Raw genomic sequence first — 14293 nt, 5'->3', positions numbered from 1 at the left:
TTTTTCTTTGTAATGATAAATTTCTTGTCCTCAGGCAAAAGTAAATATGTGCCTAGTTGCTTTTAAAACTCCTATCCCCTATTCTACAGTTTCCTCAAGGGCTTAGAAGCACTTCTCCAAGATAACTTGATGTGTAACATTATCCTTCTGATTCTCTCTAACACCCTGGGCTGTATCACTATTTAACTCTCAGACCCACTTAGCACTTTTTTCTGTGGTCGGGCACCATCTGCCTTTACTAGCTCAAGGTTAGAAGACTTCTTTCTCCTTCCTGCTGGAGAAATTCATCTGCATTGCATAGAGAGCTAATTATATGGAGAGACAGTAAGCACTTACTACTGGAAGGTATATTAAAAAAAAAACCGACTGGGTGTGGTGGCTCATACCTGTAATCCCAACACTTTGGGAGGCCGAGGGGGGGTGAATCACCTGAGGTCAGGAGTTCAAGACCAGCCTGGCCAACATGGTGTTGTATTTTCTACTAAAAATACAAAATTAGCCGGATCCCCTCGTGCATGCCTGTAATCCCAGCTACTCAGGAGGCTGAGGCAGGAGAATCGCTTGAACCCAGGAGGTGGAGGTTGTACTGAGTGAGATCACGTCACTGCACTCCAGCCTGGGCAACAAGAGTGAAACTCCATCTGGGGGCCGGGAGGAGTGAGAAGCTTGGTGAAGGAAAGAGGTAATCAGCTCAGTCCAGGGCAGATCTGGGAAGACAGGAAAGGCAATCTCACATCACCATCCTTTTGTAGCCCAGGCCTGGAAAGAATAATTAGGTGACCCGTTCAGAGTCCGTTGGGATAAAGTTGTTCTAGTTTTTGTTCACTACCCCGCCTTTTACGTGTCCTCTACATTTGAACAGGCCCGTTACTGGGATGCAGCTCTGCCTTTCCCTTGGGCCTCACCTTAACATCGCTGAAGTGTGCCGGGATTACAGAGCGGGCAATGGGAAGCAGTGGTTTTGCTCACAGCTGCAGGGCACCAGGTTCCTGGTTTCTCAAAGGCTTTTCTATTGGAAAAGTTTGGGTGAGAGATTTCCTGGACTGCAGCTCTGAACCCAGACTGTGGAGTCTTTCAAAATATCGCAAAAAACAGCCCCGCCTAAGGCATCCTTAAGAGCAGCTCTGAACTAAGGAAATTCCAAGGCTCACTTTACAAACCAGGCAGAAGCAAGGCCCCCAAGCAGGGAGGGTGGGAGATGGGGAAGGAAGGGGCGAGGAGTAAGGGGAACAGTGGCGCAGCTGGGGCGGACGGAGAAAGTGGGGGAGCCAAAGATAGACCCCAGCGCTGGGATCCGGCAAGTCCTCCCCTCTGAGTGGCCAGGGGGCCTCGTCCCTTCCCCTGACGCCTTCTGCCCTTCCCTGGGTCTCCGGAACCCAGCTTGTCCTCACCGCTTTAGCTGCGGGCAGCGCTGGCCACGCGGCGCCCAGCCGCTGGCGGTTCTCCGTGGCCGAGCATCCCTGGCCATGGAGCCCAGGCGCTGCGTTCCCCTTGGGGTCGGGGCGGGAGAGAGGACCTCAGCGGTGCTCGCCCGGGCGCTGGGCGCAGCCGCTTGGCCCTCAGCCCTTTGGCACGGCGCCCACCCGCTAGGTCCCGCCCCGGCAGCGACGCAGGGATAACCCGCGGCCGCGCCTGCGAGCTCGCACCCCTCTCCCGCGCCCAGTCCTCCCGCGCAGCGGCTCGAAGTGCGCCCCTCGCCCTCCTGCTCGCGCCCCGCTGCCATGGCCGCCTCCCCCGCGCGGCCGGCTGTCCTGGCCCTGACCGGGCTGGCGCTGCTCCTGCTCCTGTGCTGGGGCCCAGGTGAGCGGGGCAATGCCAGGCTGATTGATAGCGGCACCAGGGGTTAGCCCCGCGTGGGGCTTCCAGGGTGCCCGGGGAGAGCGATCGGTGATGGGGTGGCGGCGAAGGGACCCATCCTTAGCCTAGGCAGGGCCAAGGGGGTGGTAGGGGACCGGGTCCAGGGTTTTGCACTCGCACGAGTGCGAAGTTGTGCGCTTGTGCGGGTGGAGAGTACCTGGGTCAAGGGGAGGGTCTCAGATCTCCCGGGCAACCTTGGGAAAGGAGGGCCAGGCATCCGAAGGGTGGGCAAGTTGTGTTTCGAGGCTTAACGTAAGGGGCAAAGGGGTAGTGGGGGTTTTACGCAGCTGGTAACCCAGAGGAGGCAAATGGCACCATCACCGCGATTCCCTTCCAGGCAGTCGCTTGGCAACAGAGTTGACTTGCGCTTCCCCTCTGGGTCAAGTTGCAATTTGCAAAGCTGGGCACAGGCCTCACACCCCAGAGAGGGGAAAGGCTCTTAAAGGAGTAATGCTTAATCTTTTCTGCTTCGTGGAGCTCCCAGCGAATCGGTTGAAAACTCTGAAAATTCCGCGCTCGCTCTCTGTAAAACGTGCATTCACAGGCACACCCAAATGATGGGTGCTCCGACATCTGACCGCTGGGCTCCACAGGCCCCACTTTAGGAACCATAATCTGAAACTGTGGTTTGTCCTGAGTTACCACCTTCAGTGGGTAAGGAGGAGCCTTTATGGTTCACAAGTGACCTCATGTACAGATGACTGCCTTTGAAGCTTACATCTTGGGGAGGCAGGCATTGTGACCTCAGAGTTACTGGTGTGTGAAGTGACTTGCCTAAGAGCCTGAGACTGGCTCTGTCCCATTGCAAAGCAGCTGGGCACTGCCTAATGTAAAAGGTAGGCTCACTCGATTGCTCAGTTTCTGTATTTTGCTCTTTCAAAACAGGTATGAAAACTAAACTCCAGATTAGAAGAGGCAGGGGACATTCAGTAGGAGCCCTGGGGTTGCCAGAACAGCAGGAGAGGTAGTGGGGTCTGTCCAGGTGGGGGGAATTACTGTTCCACATTAGAATCACAGGCGAAGCTAGTCAGTCATTTCCAATTGTATGGTTTACCTGCCTTCCACTCTTTGTTCTTGCCATTTTAAGAAGCACATCTGGGCCGGCCTTGGTGGCTCATACCTGTAATCCCAGCACTTTGGGAGGCTGGGGGGGGGCAGATCACCTGAGGTCGGGAGTTCGAAACCAGCCTGAACAACATGGGGAAACCCCATCTCTACTAAAAATACAAAATTAGCCGGATGTGGTGGCACATACATGTAATCCCAGCTACTCGGGAGGCTGAGGCAGGAGAATCGCTTGAACCCGGGAGGTGGAGATTGCAGTGAGCTGAGGATCGCACCATTGCACTCCAGCCTGAGTAACAAGAGCGAAACTCTGTCGCAAAATAAAAAAATAAATAAATAAAAGAAGAAGAAAAAAGCACATCAGAATAAGTCGAGTGAGCATTGGCTACAAGTCATTTATTTTCAGGACTTGTATTTTATTTAGTTTATATGTAACTCAGTGATGGAAGTCAGTTAAAATATTACCGCGCTGGGATGGGATGTGAAAGTTCTTATATAATGAATTTTTTTTTTTTTTTTTTTTTTGAGATGGAGTTTTGCTCTTGTTGCCCAGGCTGGAGTGCAATGGCATGATCTCGGCTCGCCACAACCTCTGCCTCCTGGGTTCAAGAGATTCTCCTACCTCAGCCTTCCGAGTAGCTGGAATTACAGGCATGCGCCACCACGCCCAGCTAATTTTTGTTGTTGTTGTTGTTTGGTTTTTTGTTTGTATTTTTAGTAGAGATGAGGGTTCTCCATGTTGGTCAGGCTGGTCTCGAACTCCTGACCTCAGGTGATCCGCCAACCTTGGCCTCCCGAAGTGCTGGGATTACAAACATGAACCACCATGCTCAGCCTACAATGAAAATCTTTATATAATCCCAAAGGTGACTCTTTATGCCACCTCCAAACTTTTTTTTTTTTTTTTTTCCAGACAGGGTCTCACTTTGTTGCCCAGGCAGGAATGCAGTGGTGTGATCATAGCTCACTGCAGCCTTGATCTCCCAGGCTCAAGCAATCTTCCCACCTCAGCCTCCCGAGTAGATGGGACTACAGGTGTGTGACACCATGCCTGGACTTTTTTTTTTTTTTTTTTTGCTTTTAATTTTTAGTAGAGATGAGTTTCACTATGTAGCCCAAGTTGGTCTCGAACTCCTGGGCTCAAGTGATGCTTCTGCCTCGGCTTCCCAAAGTGCTAGGATTATGGGCTTGAACCACCATGCCCTTCCTCACTCACAAACATTTAATAAAGAAAATGACAGTGGCCCTTTCTTGATCAATGTATTAATACTAAACACCTTCAAAGGGGCATTTTGCAGCTCTGAATTTGCTGGGAGAGCTAATACTAGCCAACTGGATTGGATAAATTCAGGAGTGCTTATTATTGCAGCCTAGAATGAACAACGGATGATATTGGGTGAAAAATCCATAATACAGAAAAAAATCACAGCTGTTCTATTGTTCCTTATTCTTTTCCTCAAACAACTTTAGTGTAGTGTCCAATTATATGTACTGATATGGAGTTCGGTGTGTAGTACCTGGCACAGTAGCAACATTCATAATTCATAATTTGGGACTTATTTGTGTTTTTCAGTCTATAGCTAAGGTTTGGCGAGGCTACATTTGCTGCAAGAAATTGCAGCCTCATCGCAAATGCCTAAATCAATGTCTATTTCAACATCAGACCACATTTCATTCATTAATTGTTAAGCACTTTTACAGAAGGCAAACAGATGGAGGGGCCATACTTAATTCTGTATGCACTACCCTGTGAGCTGTTAGAGACTGACAAATGTTAAGACATTAATGAATGCTATTGTTAGTGCCAAGGATCATATCTGTCTCCCTTGGCAAATATTTTCATAGATTTCTTCATTGAATTTAAGCTTGGAAGAGAAGTAGAATGTTTAACAGTAGTCCCACCCCCATCCAATTAGAAAATCCCCTCTACAGTAGCCTGGTCAAGTGCTCATCTTTGTTTATTTATGTTCAGATGCCTCCAGCAACTCTTAATCTCAAACCCCCCAGGGCCATTTGTCCCATCTTGGGTGGCTGTCAGGGTGTTAGAAACCTTACTTCATGCCCTAACCTATGGCCCAGTGGCCCCTCAAAGCCACTGCTCTACTCCCACAAATTTCCTTCCTCCTTCCTTCCTTCCTTCCTTCCTTCCTTCTTCCTTCCTTCCTTCCTTCCTTTCTTCCTCCCTCCCTCCCTTCCTTCCCTCCCTGCCTCCCTCCTTTCTTTTCTCTTTCTCTTTCTTTCTGTTTTTCTTTCTTTCTCTCTTTCTTTTCCCTCCCTTCTTTCCTCCCTCCCTCCCTTTCTTTCTTTCTTTTTCTTTCTTTCTCTTTTTCTTTTCTTTCTTTTTCTTTCTTTCTTTTTCTTTCTTTCTTTCTCTTTTTCTTTTCTTTCTTTTTCTTTCTTTCTTTCTTTTTCTTTCTCTTTCTTTCTTTCTCTTTTTTTCTCTTTCTCTTTCTTTCTTCCTTTCTTTCTTTCTTTCTTTCTTTTCTTTCTTTCTTTCTCTTTCTTTCTTTCTTTCTCTTTCTTTCTTTCTTTCTTCTTTTTCTTTCTTTCTTCCTTTCTTTCATCTTTTCTCTGAGATGGAGTCTTACTCTGTCACCCAGGATGGACCGCAGTGATGCTTGGTTCATTGCAACTTCCATCTCCCAGGTTCAACCGATTCTCCTGCCTCAGCCTCCCAAGTAGCTGGGACTACAGGCATGCACCACCACACTCGGCTAATTTTTTGTATTTTTAGTAGAGATGGGGTTTCACCAAGTTGACCAGGCTGGTCTCGAACTCCTGGCCTCAGACGATGTGCCTGCCATGGCCTCCCAAAATGCTGAGGTTACAGGTGCGAGCCACCACACTCAGCTCCACAAGTTTTATTTCTCTAGGTTAAACACCTAAACTCCTTTAATTTCTTCTCATGTAACATGTGCTTGGGCCCTAGTCCTCTCTGGACACTCTCCTTTGACCACAACTCCAGTTTTTCTATGACCTTCTTCAAGTGAGATGATGTGAACTGAACTAAATAGTAGAGGGGAGGTCTGCTCAGAGCTGTGATGGAACAGAGACAGGACAGTTACTTTCTTTTTTTAAGTATCCTTTATTGAACAGCCTAAGATTGCAATGGCTTTTTAAACAACTACATCACTGTAGACCCACCTGAGCACAGACAGCAAAAACCACTGCAGCTCTCCCACAGGCTGCTGTGCACTACGCTGATATATTAGCTCATCGCCCAGCAGACTCCCAGCTCTCATAGGGAAGGTGCGAGGGAAATCACAACCTCTATTCCCTGGCCCTTCAGTGTGGTCCCTAGAGATCTTATGAAGCCATTTCCATGCCATTAAACCTCGAAAAATTGGGTGGCCGTGTAATTTATCATCCAAGCTGAAACACTTTTGAGAGCAAAAGGAGGCACTATCATTAGTTTACAAGGACAAGAGGTATATACCAGGGCTGTCCCTGGACAGCCAGAAAGTGTGGCCACCCTACCCGTGAATTACCAGGGAGGCACTTAGCAGGAAATAGACTTAATAAGTTCTAGCAGGTTCCCTGTCCCATCCCAGAGGGCAGGCCAGCAGGCTCCCTGGATGGCCCAATGACTCTGAAGGCAGTTAGGTAGCACTTTAATTCAAATGCTGCAGGAGGTTAGTAGGTTAGGTGGCTGCTTATGAACCATGGGTGTGCTAAGTGACTTGGGCTGAGAGGCATTCGTGTCAACACTGGGTATGCTAATAAAATGCATCCTCAGGTAGGGCAGCCAGCTTGTCACTCTTGACTATGGATATATTTTTCTCCCCAACTCTATAGTAAATTCTTTATGCAGAGGTTCTCTTTCAAAACATTTATTTTTCCCCCCAGCTTTATCGATCAATTTATTTACTGATTCACAAACAAAGCAGGGCTTCTTAATTTGATTTGGGTCACAGACATTTTTGAGAGTCTGGCAAAAGCTATGGTTCCTATTCCCAGAAAATTTGCCTTTGCAGATGCAAACACAATTTTACATGCCTTTCTAGACCCCCTGGAGCCTATCCATGGAAGGAGAGGCTAAGAACCCTGCTGAGAAAGTGGTCACCATTACCTCCATCCCGGGGCCTGACTCCAGTTCCTTACACCCGAAGATGTGCTACTCACTACTTACGATGTCAGCACGTCTGCATGCAACAGTTAAGGGTCAGAAGCTTCTATAGGTCCGCAAGCCAGTGCGCTGGGTGGACATGTGTGTTCTATCAGGCCAGACAAGGTATTTTCTATTAAAAATTATTGAGCTGATCAGAAACACTTTTAAAAGGGAATACAAAGGACAGCAAGTAGTACAAATCATGCTTGATTTTAGGATGATCTGGGCAAGATACAAAACTCGGCTGCACTTTTAGAGCGAAGGCAAGTTCCCCAGCGTGTGGGAGCCTTGCTCCCCTTTCTGCCTGCCTCTGTCTTCACACGGGTGACCTCTCTGGATCCTCCTTCTTATAAAAACACCAGTCACTGGATCTCTATGCCTCTAAATCCCATACAATAACATCTTGAGACTCTCTCAGTGATGGGTCAGGCTGGAAAAAAAAAAAAAGAAAAGAAAGAAAAAGAAAAGAAAAAAAATTTTTTTAATGAAAAATCTTGAGATCCTTAATGGATTATATCTGAAAAGACCCCATTTCCAAATAAGCTCACATTCAGGGGTTTCTGGTGGATCGGAGTTTCAGGAGGACACTATTCAATGTATTACACCACGAAGCGAAAGTTTGCAGGAAGATAAGCATGACAGATGGCTGCCCCTCATAGTAAGACACAGGGCTAAAAGAACCGCGTCACTCTGACTAGCACAAATCGTAATGCCCTTAGTCTGCTGTGGTCATTAGCACCACTATTAGCCATGGGCAGTCTGAATTGTTTGTCCTGCAGGACAGGGAATACAACAAGCATTAAATACTGTGATGTTACCAAGTTGCCAAATCAAGCCAAGGGCCCACAGTTCTTTTTTCCCACTCTGATTTCTGCCTTTGACAAATTGAAGGGAGCAGTGTAACTCTGATATGGATTTCAATTTTCATTCCTTTAGGTGGCATAAGTGGAAATAAACTCAAGCTGATGCTTCAAAAACGAGAAGGTAAATATACCCCAAATGGATAAGGGATGCATTCTTAACCGGATGGAAATGAAGTGGCAATATGAAATGTGCTCACTGGAGTCTTGTATTTGGAAAATCAAAAGTGTTTACTCCTTAAAAGGTTAGCATATATGAAGGGCTTATTCTGTGGGTATGTGCTATGGTATTTTATTAGATAAATACTGCCAGTAAATGTCTGAAGGTTATTTTTCTGAAACCTGTCAGTGTGGACTCAAAAACAAAAGAAACAGTGGTACAGTTAATTGCATGCTATTTATTTTAGGATCATGAAGCACTTTAGAGACTATCTTTGGAGCACATAATCCTCAGCTGGTGGGGCAGGCGTGGAACACCATTGTTGCCGTAGTCCGTGTCTCCAATGAGCTCGTGGGGAAGGGTTTCAAACAGGAAAGCCTTTCTTGTTATTAGCCTCTGTTTTGAAAAATGCATCTAAGATAAATGTGACAGTGGCAAAATGTCATAGAAATTGAACAGTCTGGGGGTCCCAACACACAGGTTCTGGACCTGCTGTAATCAGATCAGGTGAATCAATTGTGGGGTCTTGTGAATGTCATTTCCCCTCTCCCAACTTTCATCTCTATCTGTAAAATTAAGAATCCCTTAGAAATGAAAAAGTGTGACCACACTTCTGATGTGACCATTTAGTCACTTATTCTTTCCCTCCTAGTTTACGGGGGATTCTAGCAGGCTAAACTTCCTCCCTGAAGTGGGGTCTTCAGTCGTTCTTCCCACACCCCCTAGTTGCTGCTCAGGGACTCTCCCACAGGTGGCTGGAGAACAGGAGGCCACTCTTGCAGGCAAGGATTTCCTTGGGGGCGTTCCCAGCATCTTTCCCTGGGTTTCCAGCCACCTGTGAATCCCTGGTCCACTCCCAATCTCTGAGGCGGCTCAGAGTGTCCCCTCCCTGTGCTGTGTGGTGGTGAGAGCCTCACCTCACCGATGCCCAGGGATGAACAACGCCCTCACAGAACCAGCTTGTTATAGGTGAGCAAGTTGCTGAGGCAGTCACAACTCCTAGGTGTGCATCCCGCAGCCTCGTCTCAGTTCAAACCAAGAAACACATATTGAGCCCCTACTGTATACAAAACAGTGTAACAGTCCCTGAAGGGACTGTAAACAAAAAACCCTGCTGATATTTATCCATATGACCAACAAACACATCAACCCTGCATTTCCATGATCCTGTGCATTTTTCCTGACGTCTTTGAGAGGGACTGTCCATCCACTTTTATAGATAAGGGGACAGGGGCTGAGAACGTGACAGCAGGGGCAGAAAGCCTAATGGTACAGTGGCTTCCTCGGGCACATCCTGCAGAAGTGGTTCCGTTTCAGCAATTGAGACTGTGATGGAAAGACGTTAGCAGCAGCAGTGTGAGGGTGCGGGTCAGTATCCTGCATCAGTGGTCAGACTGTGAGGCGCAGACAGGCATTGGCTTAAGGGAATTCTGTGTCTCAGCAGCCTGGTGTGAGAATCAGCTCTACTGTTGGGCAGCGTCTGGTCCCTGCTCACCCGGGGCTCGTCATTCCAGTTCCTTTCTCTTACATAATCTCCTGAGCCAAGCACAACCCTCTTGTGTTTGCATATGCAATGGACATGCCCGTATACCTGTGTGGCACTAGATATCCAGTCTGTTTCCTGAATGACGAGCTGAATTTCATTTCTACCCTGAGGACCCAGAGGTTGAAGTTTAGTCCATGCCTCTTTATATGGCTGTGCCAAATAAAACTTACTAACAGGAAGCATGGTGATGGATGCTACGAGGCTGTGTCACATTGCCACATGCAAGTAAGAATGCAGTTGAGAGTTAAAATCTTCCTACACATGGTGGTGGGGGATGGAATGTATAACAGGGATTCACCGAAAGTGAGGAAGGAAATCATTCTTTGTGCTTTGGGGATGGGGAATGGATGATTTCAGCACCTGTTCCGACTAAGACTAAAGTGGCTGTTGATGAGAACAAAGCCAAAGAATTCCTCGGCAGCCTGAAGCGCCAGAAGCGGCAGCTGTGGGACCGGACTCGGCCCGAGGTGCAGCAGTGGTACCAGCAGTTTCTCTACATGGGCTTTGACGAAGCGGTAGGTGTTGCAGGCCTGGCTTCCACAGGGCAGGGAGGCAGGGAGGAGGCGTGGCTCAGGGAAACAGGAAGCAGAAAATTCAGCTTTGCCGTTCATTCCTAAAGTAATGGCCTCATCATATGCCAAGTGTTATCAGGCACTGGATCACGTTACCTATGGTGTAAAGTCAATGGCTGGAAGTTTCCACCAGGGCACATTCAGGAGGCAGAACCCAGAGCAGTCATGAACGAAAACAGCAGGGACCTAGATTCATCGAGAATCTGACTTTCTTGGCAACCCTTTTAACTTGGCTGAACAGTTTTGCCAGGGTATCCTCAAAATAACTCACAATCCCCCAAAATCTTTTCACTTTTACCTTGAAGACTGTCAGAAACAACAGGGATGCCAGGATCTATGATGATAATGACAAGAGATGAAAAATGACCTGTAAAGAGAGGATGGGTCTGTGTAGAGGTTTGGGGGAAAATTTGTCAATGCACTTAAAGGAAAAGATGTTTTACAGTTCATGCGCCTAGATGGCACTGGTGGACGCATTCATTGAATGAAAGACAAGAAGTTTATAATCTTAGGCTCCCAGCTGGAGTGCATGTGCAGATGAGACGGCAGCCCATGGAAGTCACAGATGTGGCCACATGGATGTCCGTCCATGGTGACTGACCTCAGGTGATCCACCCATCTCGGTCTCCCAAAGTGCTGGGATTACAGACGTGAGCCACGGCGCCTGTACCTGCATGTTAAACTCCCAATGCCCATTTTAATGATGGTCATCAAAGAAATGCAAATTACTGAAAGAGGATATAGCATTTTTGTCCATCAAACAAGTAAACGTATAATTTTAGTTTTCAATGAGAACACCAGATGCTGCTGAAGATTCCAGAAAACTGTTGCTCTTACATGTGACTCACAGGAATGTGCGATTTGACAACACTCAGAGATACTTAAACGCGATGCCGCCCTTGCCCCAGGAACCTCACTAGGAAGAATGTGGTCTAAGTAAAGGGCAAACTGCACAGAGATGTAAATAACAGCAACTGCCTTTTGGATTGTTGTGAATGTGAAGTAAGTTCATACCTCTAAGTACTTAGAATCATGTTCGGCTCAGAGTTTGGCTCTACGTGTTCAGCTATCTGCACAGAAAAAGAAAAAAAGGCGAAAAGACACTTAGGCAACAAGTAATATGTCCGATGGTTGGAAATGTGAAAGACATTATGGTATAGCCACATGATTTCATTTTATGTAGCCACTAAAAATGATCTGTCTAAGGGGTTTAGTTTTTTCTTCACCTACTGCAGTATTGTGTATACACCGTCTAAATGAATCAGGTGCGCACCGTGAAAAACACTTCCAACTGCCCAGTTGGAGGTCCTGCCCATGAAAAGCCCATCTGCTCCCTGGTGGGGCTGCACAGGCCACGAGTCCTCCCTCTACGTCTCACACAGGGAGGTATGAACTTACTTCACATTCACACATGGCGGCGGGCGGAGGTTGCAGTGAGCCGAGATCGCGCCACTTCACTCCAGCCTGGGTGAAAGAGTGAAACTCCCTCTTTAAAAAAATAAATACATAAATAAAATAAAATGAGAAAACCCAAGAAGCAAGATTGTTTCACCGTGGCCAAGAATGTTGTATTATGGGAGAAGCAAAACTAGAGACAGAGCCAAGGAAGTCAGTGTCCTCCTTCCCAAGGCAGAGGCTGAGGTGGGCTCAGATGATTCAGACCCCAGGTATAGAGAATGGCAGTGAGAAACTGGAATCATGCTCTTTAATCCAGCACTAGCTGGCCCAGTACCCACCGAGACTGGATGACCACTGAGACCCAGAGACCACAGTCATGGGCTAGGTTGGGGATTCCAGCCTCACAAAGTTCTCAAATATTAATTAAAGTTCTTAAAAATTAATTTAAAAAATCACAAAGTTCTCAAAGAATTAATGTTCATTGGCAGTCTTGTTAAAATAAAAACAAGTTGCTGAGACCCAAACATCAGAAAGTTCCATGCAGGAGGCATGGAGTAGCTGGTGCCTGAGAACCTGCATTTGTGATTTGGATGCAGGGGTGCATGGGCCATGCTTGGAGAAAAACTGGCCCTGCACCCCAATAGCATGACCCGTTCACCCGCCCATCTGTCATCTCCCTGCCTTTTTGCTCTCACACTGAATCTCTTGCCACATCCTGAGCATCAACACACATGAGTCCTAGTCTAAATTAATCTTGCACCTTCACCACCACCAAAGAAAAATTAGTCTCTTCTTTAAAAAAAAAAAATGTATTAATAGCCAAGATCAGTTGCCCAAACCAAAAACCTGAGCATCATTCTACACTTCTTACTCAGCTTTAGCTTCTCTATCCCTTTTATTATCTGTAACTGTCTGTTTTCATATCTGTCACTCAGGAACAGTAGGCTTCTTGAAGGCAGAGACTCTGTTTGTGGCAGCCTTCCAGTGTCCAGCACAGGCCATGACACACAGTGCCCATCTCAAAGCATTTGCAGAATAAATAAGTGCATCTGTGTACACTCTAACCAACAACATAGGTATAAGAGTCACCATAAAATATACCCCCAGTTCTCTGCCCTAGCACTATAATAGGCCAGTGCAGTGGTTGATCTAACTCAAGCAACATTTATTAAGCATCTACTCTATGCAATATAAAGGGCCAGGCACAGGAATGGGTTAGGAAGGTAAGACAGTGTTTGCCGCAATAAGATGTGGCCTAAGGGTCAGGCCAAGTTGTTACTGCATTTGGGCAACTGTCCATTTGATTTACAGAGACAGAAAAACGTTTAAGTCTGGAGTACATTTAGCAAATATTTTACAAAATTTGCAAAGGTATGGGCCTGCACTCCTTTGGGAAAAGATCGCTTTTATCAGAGTGAATACTCCTGACTGTGTTGGCCTCTGAGCACAAGAATATGATAACAGGGAATTACTAAGGGTTGTTAATCATTGAAGAAAAACCACCAAGGAGAAAAGCCACAGGTAAGATTAGGTCTTAGGGGACTGTGTGCCCTCAAATCCGTTCTCTATCATTCTCTCTCTTTTCCTCCAGAAATTTGAAGATGACATCACCTATTGGCTTAACAGAGATCGAAATGGACATGAGTACTATGGCGATTACTACCAACGTCACTATGATGAAGACTCTGCAATTGGTCCCCGGAGCCCCTACAGCTTTAGGCACGGAGCCAGCGTCAACTACGACGACTACTAACCATGACTTGCCACACGCTGTACAAGAAGCAAATAGCGGTTCTCTTCACGTATCTCCTAATGCCTTACACTACTTGGTTTCTGATTTGTTCTATTTCAGCAGATCTTTTCTACCTACTTTGTGTGATCAAAAAAGAAGAGTTAAAACAACACATGTAAATGCCTTTTGATATTTCATGGGAATGCCTAACAATGCATCTCATTTAAAAATAGAAATAAAGCATTTTGTTAAAAAGAAAAGTCTCAGAAGTCATTTGGGTGCAAATTAAGCTGGTGACATTTCTCATTCCCTTGATGTTTTGAAGTTGCATCTGAGAGGCACCTCTCCGTTATCACCCTGAGATTCCTCACCGCCACCCAGGCAGACCACGGGACTGAGCAAGAGGTCTTCCGTTTGTTAAAATGCAGTCTACATGAAATGCAAGACATACGATTAGCAAGAAAAGCTAGATGAAAATGATCTGTGGTTACAGAACGTGGAGGATTCCAATCATTTGACAGAGAATCTTTCTGGTTCGGAGCTAGAGCTGGACCTGTTGAATATTACCATCCAGGAAATGAAGGGCAATAGAAAAAAACCCTGAAAATTGGTTGATTTCAGAGCCACAGTTATCTAAAAAATAAAACTTTGTTCCATGAATTTAAGACATATTTAAGAATATTCTTTGCATTGTAAACAACCTGAGTGAATGAAAGAAAAGGTAGTATTTGCGTGAGGAGAGGGAGGATAAGAAGACGGCGAAGTGATGCAGAATCTGCGCCTTTGCTGATAGGAGGGGGTCTGGTTCCAGCCTATGCAGAACTGCAGGGGGTGAGGTGGGGGAGGAGATTAACAGCATGAGGTGGGCAACTCAGAATGAGTCTTAGACTTTTGTGTGTCACATACTCCTCTGACAGTCTGGTGAAAGCTTTTTGCTCTTTTCCTCAGAAAAATCACATGCAATTTTGCAGAGAGCCTCTGACACACACCCCCAT

At 46.4% G+C, this 14293-nt stretch overlaps 1 protein-coding gene across 1 annotated transcript; it reads left to right on the top strand.

Annotated features, from left to right (window-relative positions):
• The first annotated feature begins 1593 nt into the window (after positions 1–1593).
• On the top strand, positions 1594–13558 carry ECRG4 (ECRG4 augurin precursor). The gene is made up of 4 exons (XM_033175559.1): positions 1594–1800; positions 7967–8014; positions 9954–10111; positions 13158–13558. The coding sequence occupies exons 1-4, from the start codon at positions 1722–1724 to the stop codon at positions 13317–13319; spliced, it is 447 nt and encodes a 148-aa protein (XP_033031450.1). The 5' UTR covers positions 1594–1721; the 3' UTR covers positions 13320–13558.
• The last annotated feature ends 735 nt before the right edge of the window (positions 13559–14293 follow it).

The sequence above is a fragment of the Trachypithecus francoisi genome, unplaced genomic scaffold, assembly GCF_009764315.1.
Source record: "Trachypithecus francoisi isolate TF-2019V2 unplaced genomic scaffold, Tfra_2.0 Lachesis_group17, whole genome shotgun sequence".
NCBI classification, from domain to species: Eukaryota; Metazoa; Chordata; class Mammalia; order Primates; family Cercopithecidae; genus Trachypithecus; species Trachypithecus francoisi.
This window is presented reverse-complemented; position numbering and strand designations above follow the sequence as displayed.

What these genes read in the sequence shown, in the direction of transcription:
- ECRG4 (XM_033175559.1), top strand. Translation starts at nt 1,722, where the DNA reads ATGGCCGCCTCCCCCGCGCGGCCGGCTGTCCTGGCCCTGACCGGGCTG. An exon ending in GATGCTTCAAAAACGAGAAG is followed by an intron (nt 8,015 to 9,953) that starts GTAAATATACCC and finishes GGATGATTTCAG; the next exon opens with CACCTGTTCCGACTAAGACT. An exon ending in ACATGGGCTTTGACGAAGCG is followed by an intron (nt 10,112 to 13,157) that starts GTAGGTGTTGCA and finishes CTTTTCCTCCAG; the next exon opens with AAATTTGAAGATGACATCAC.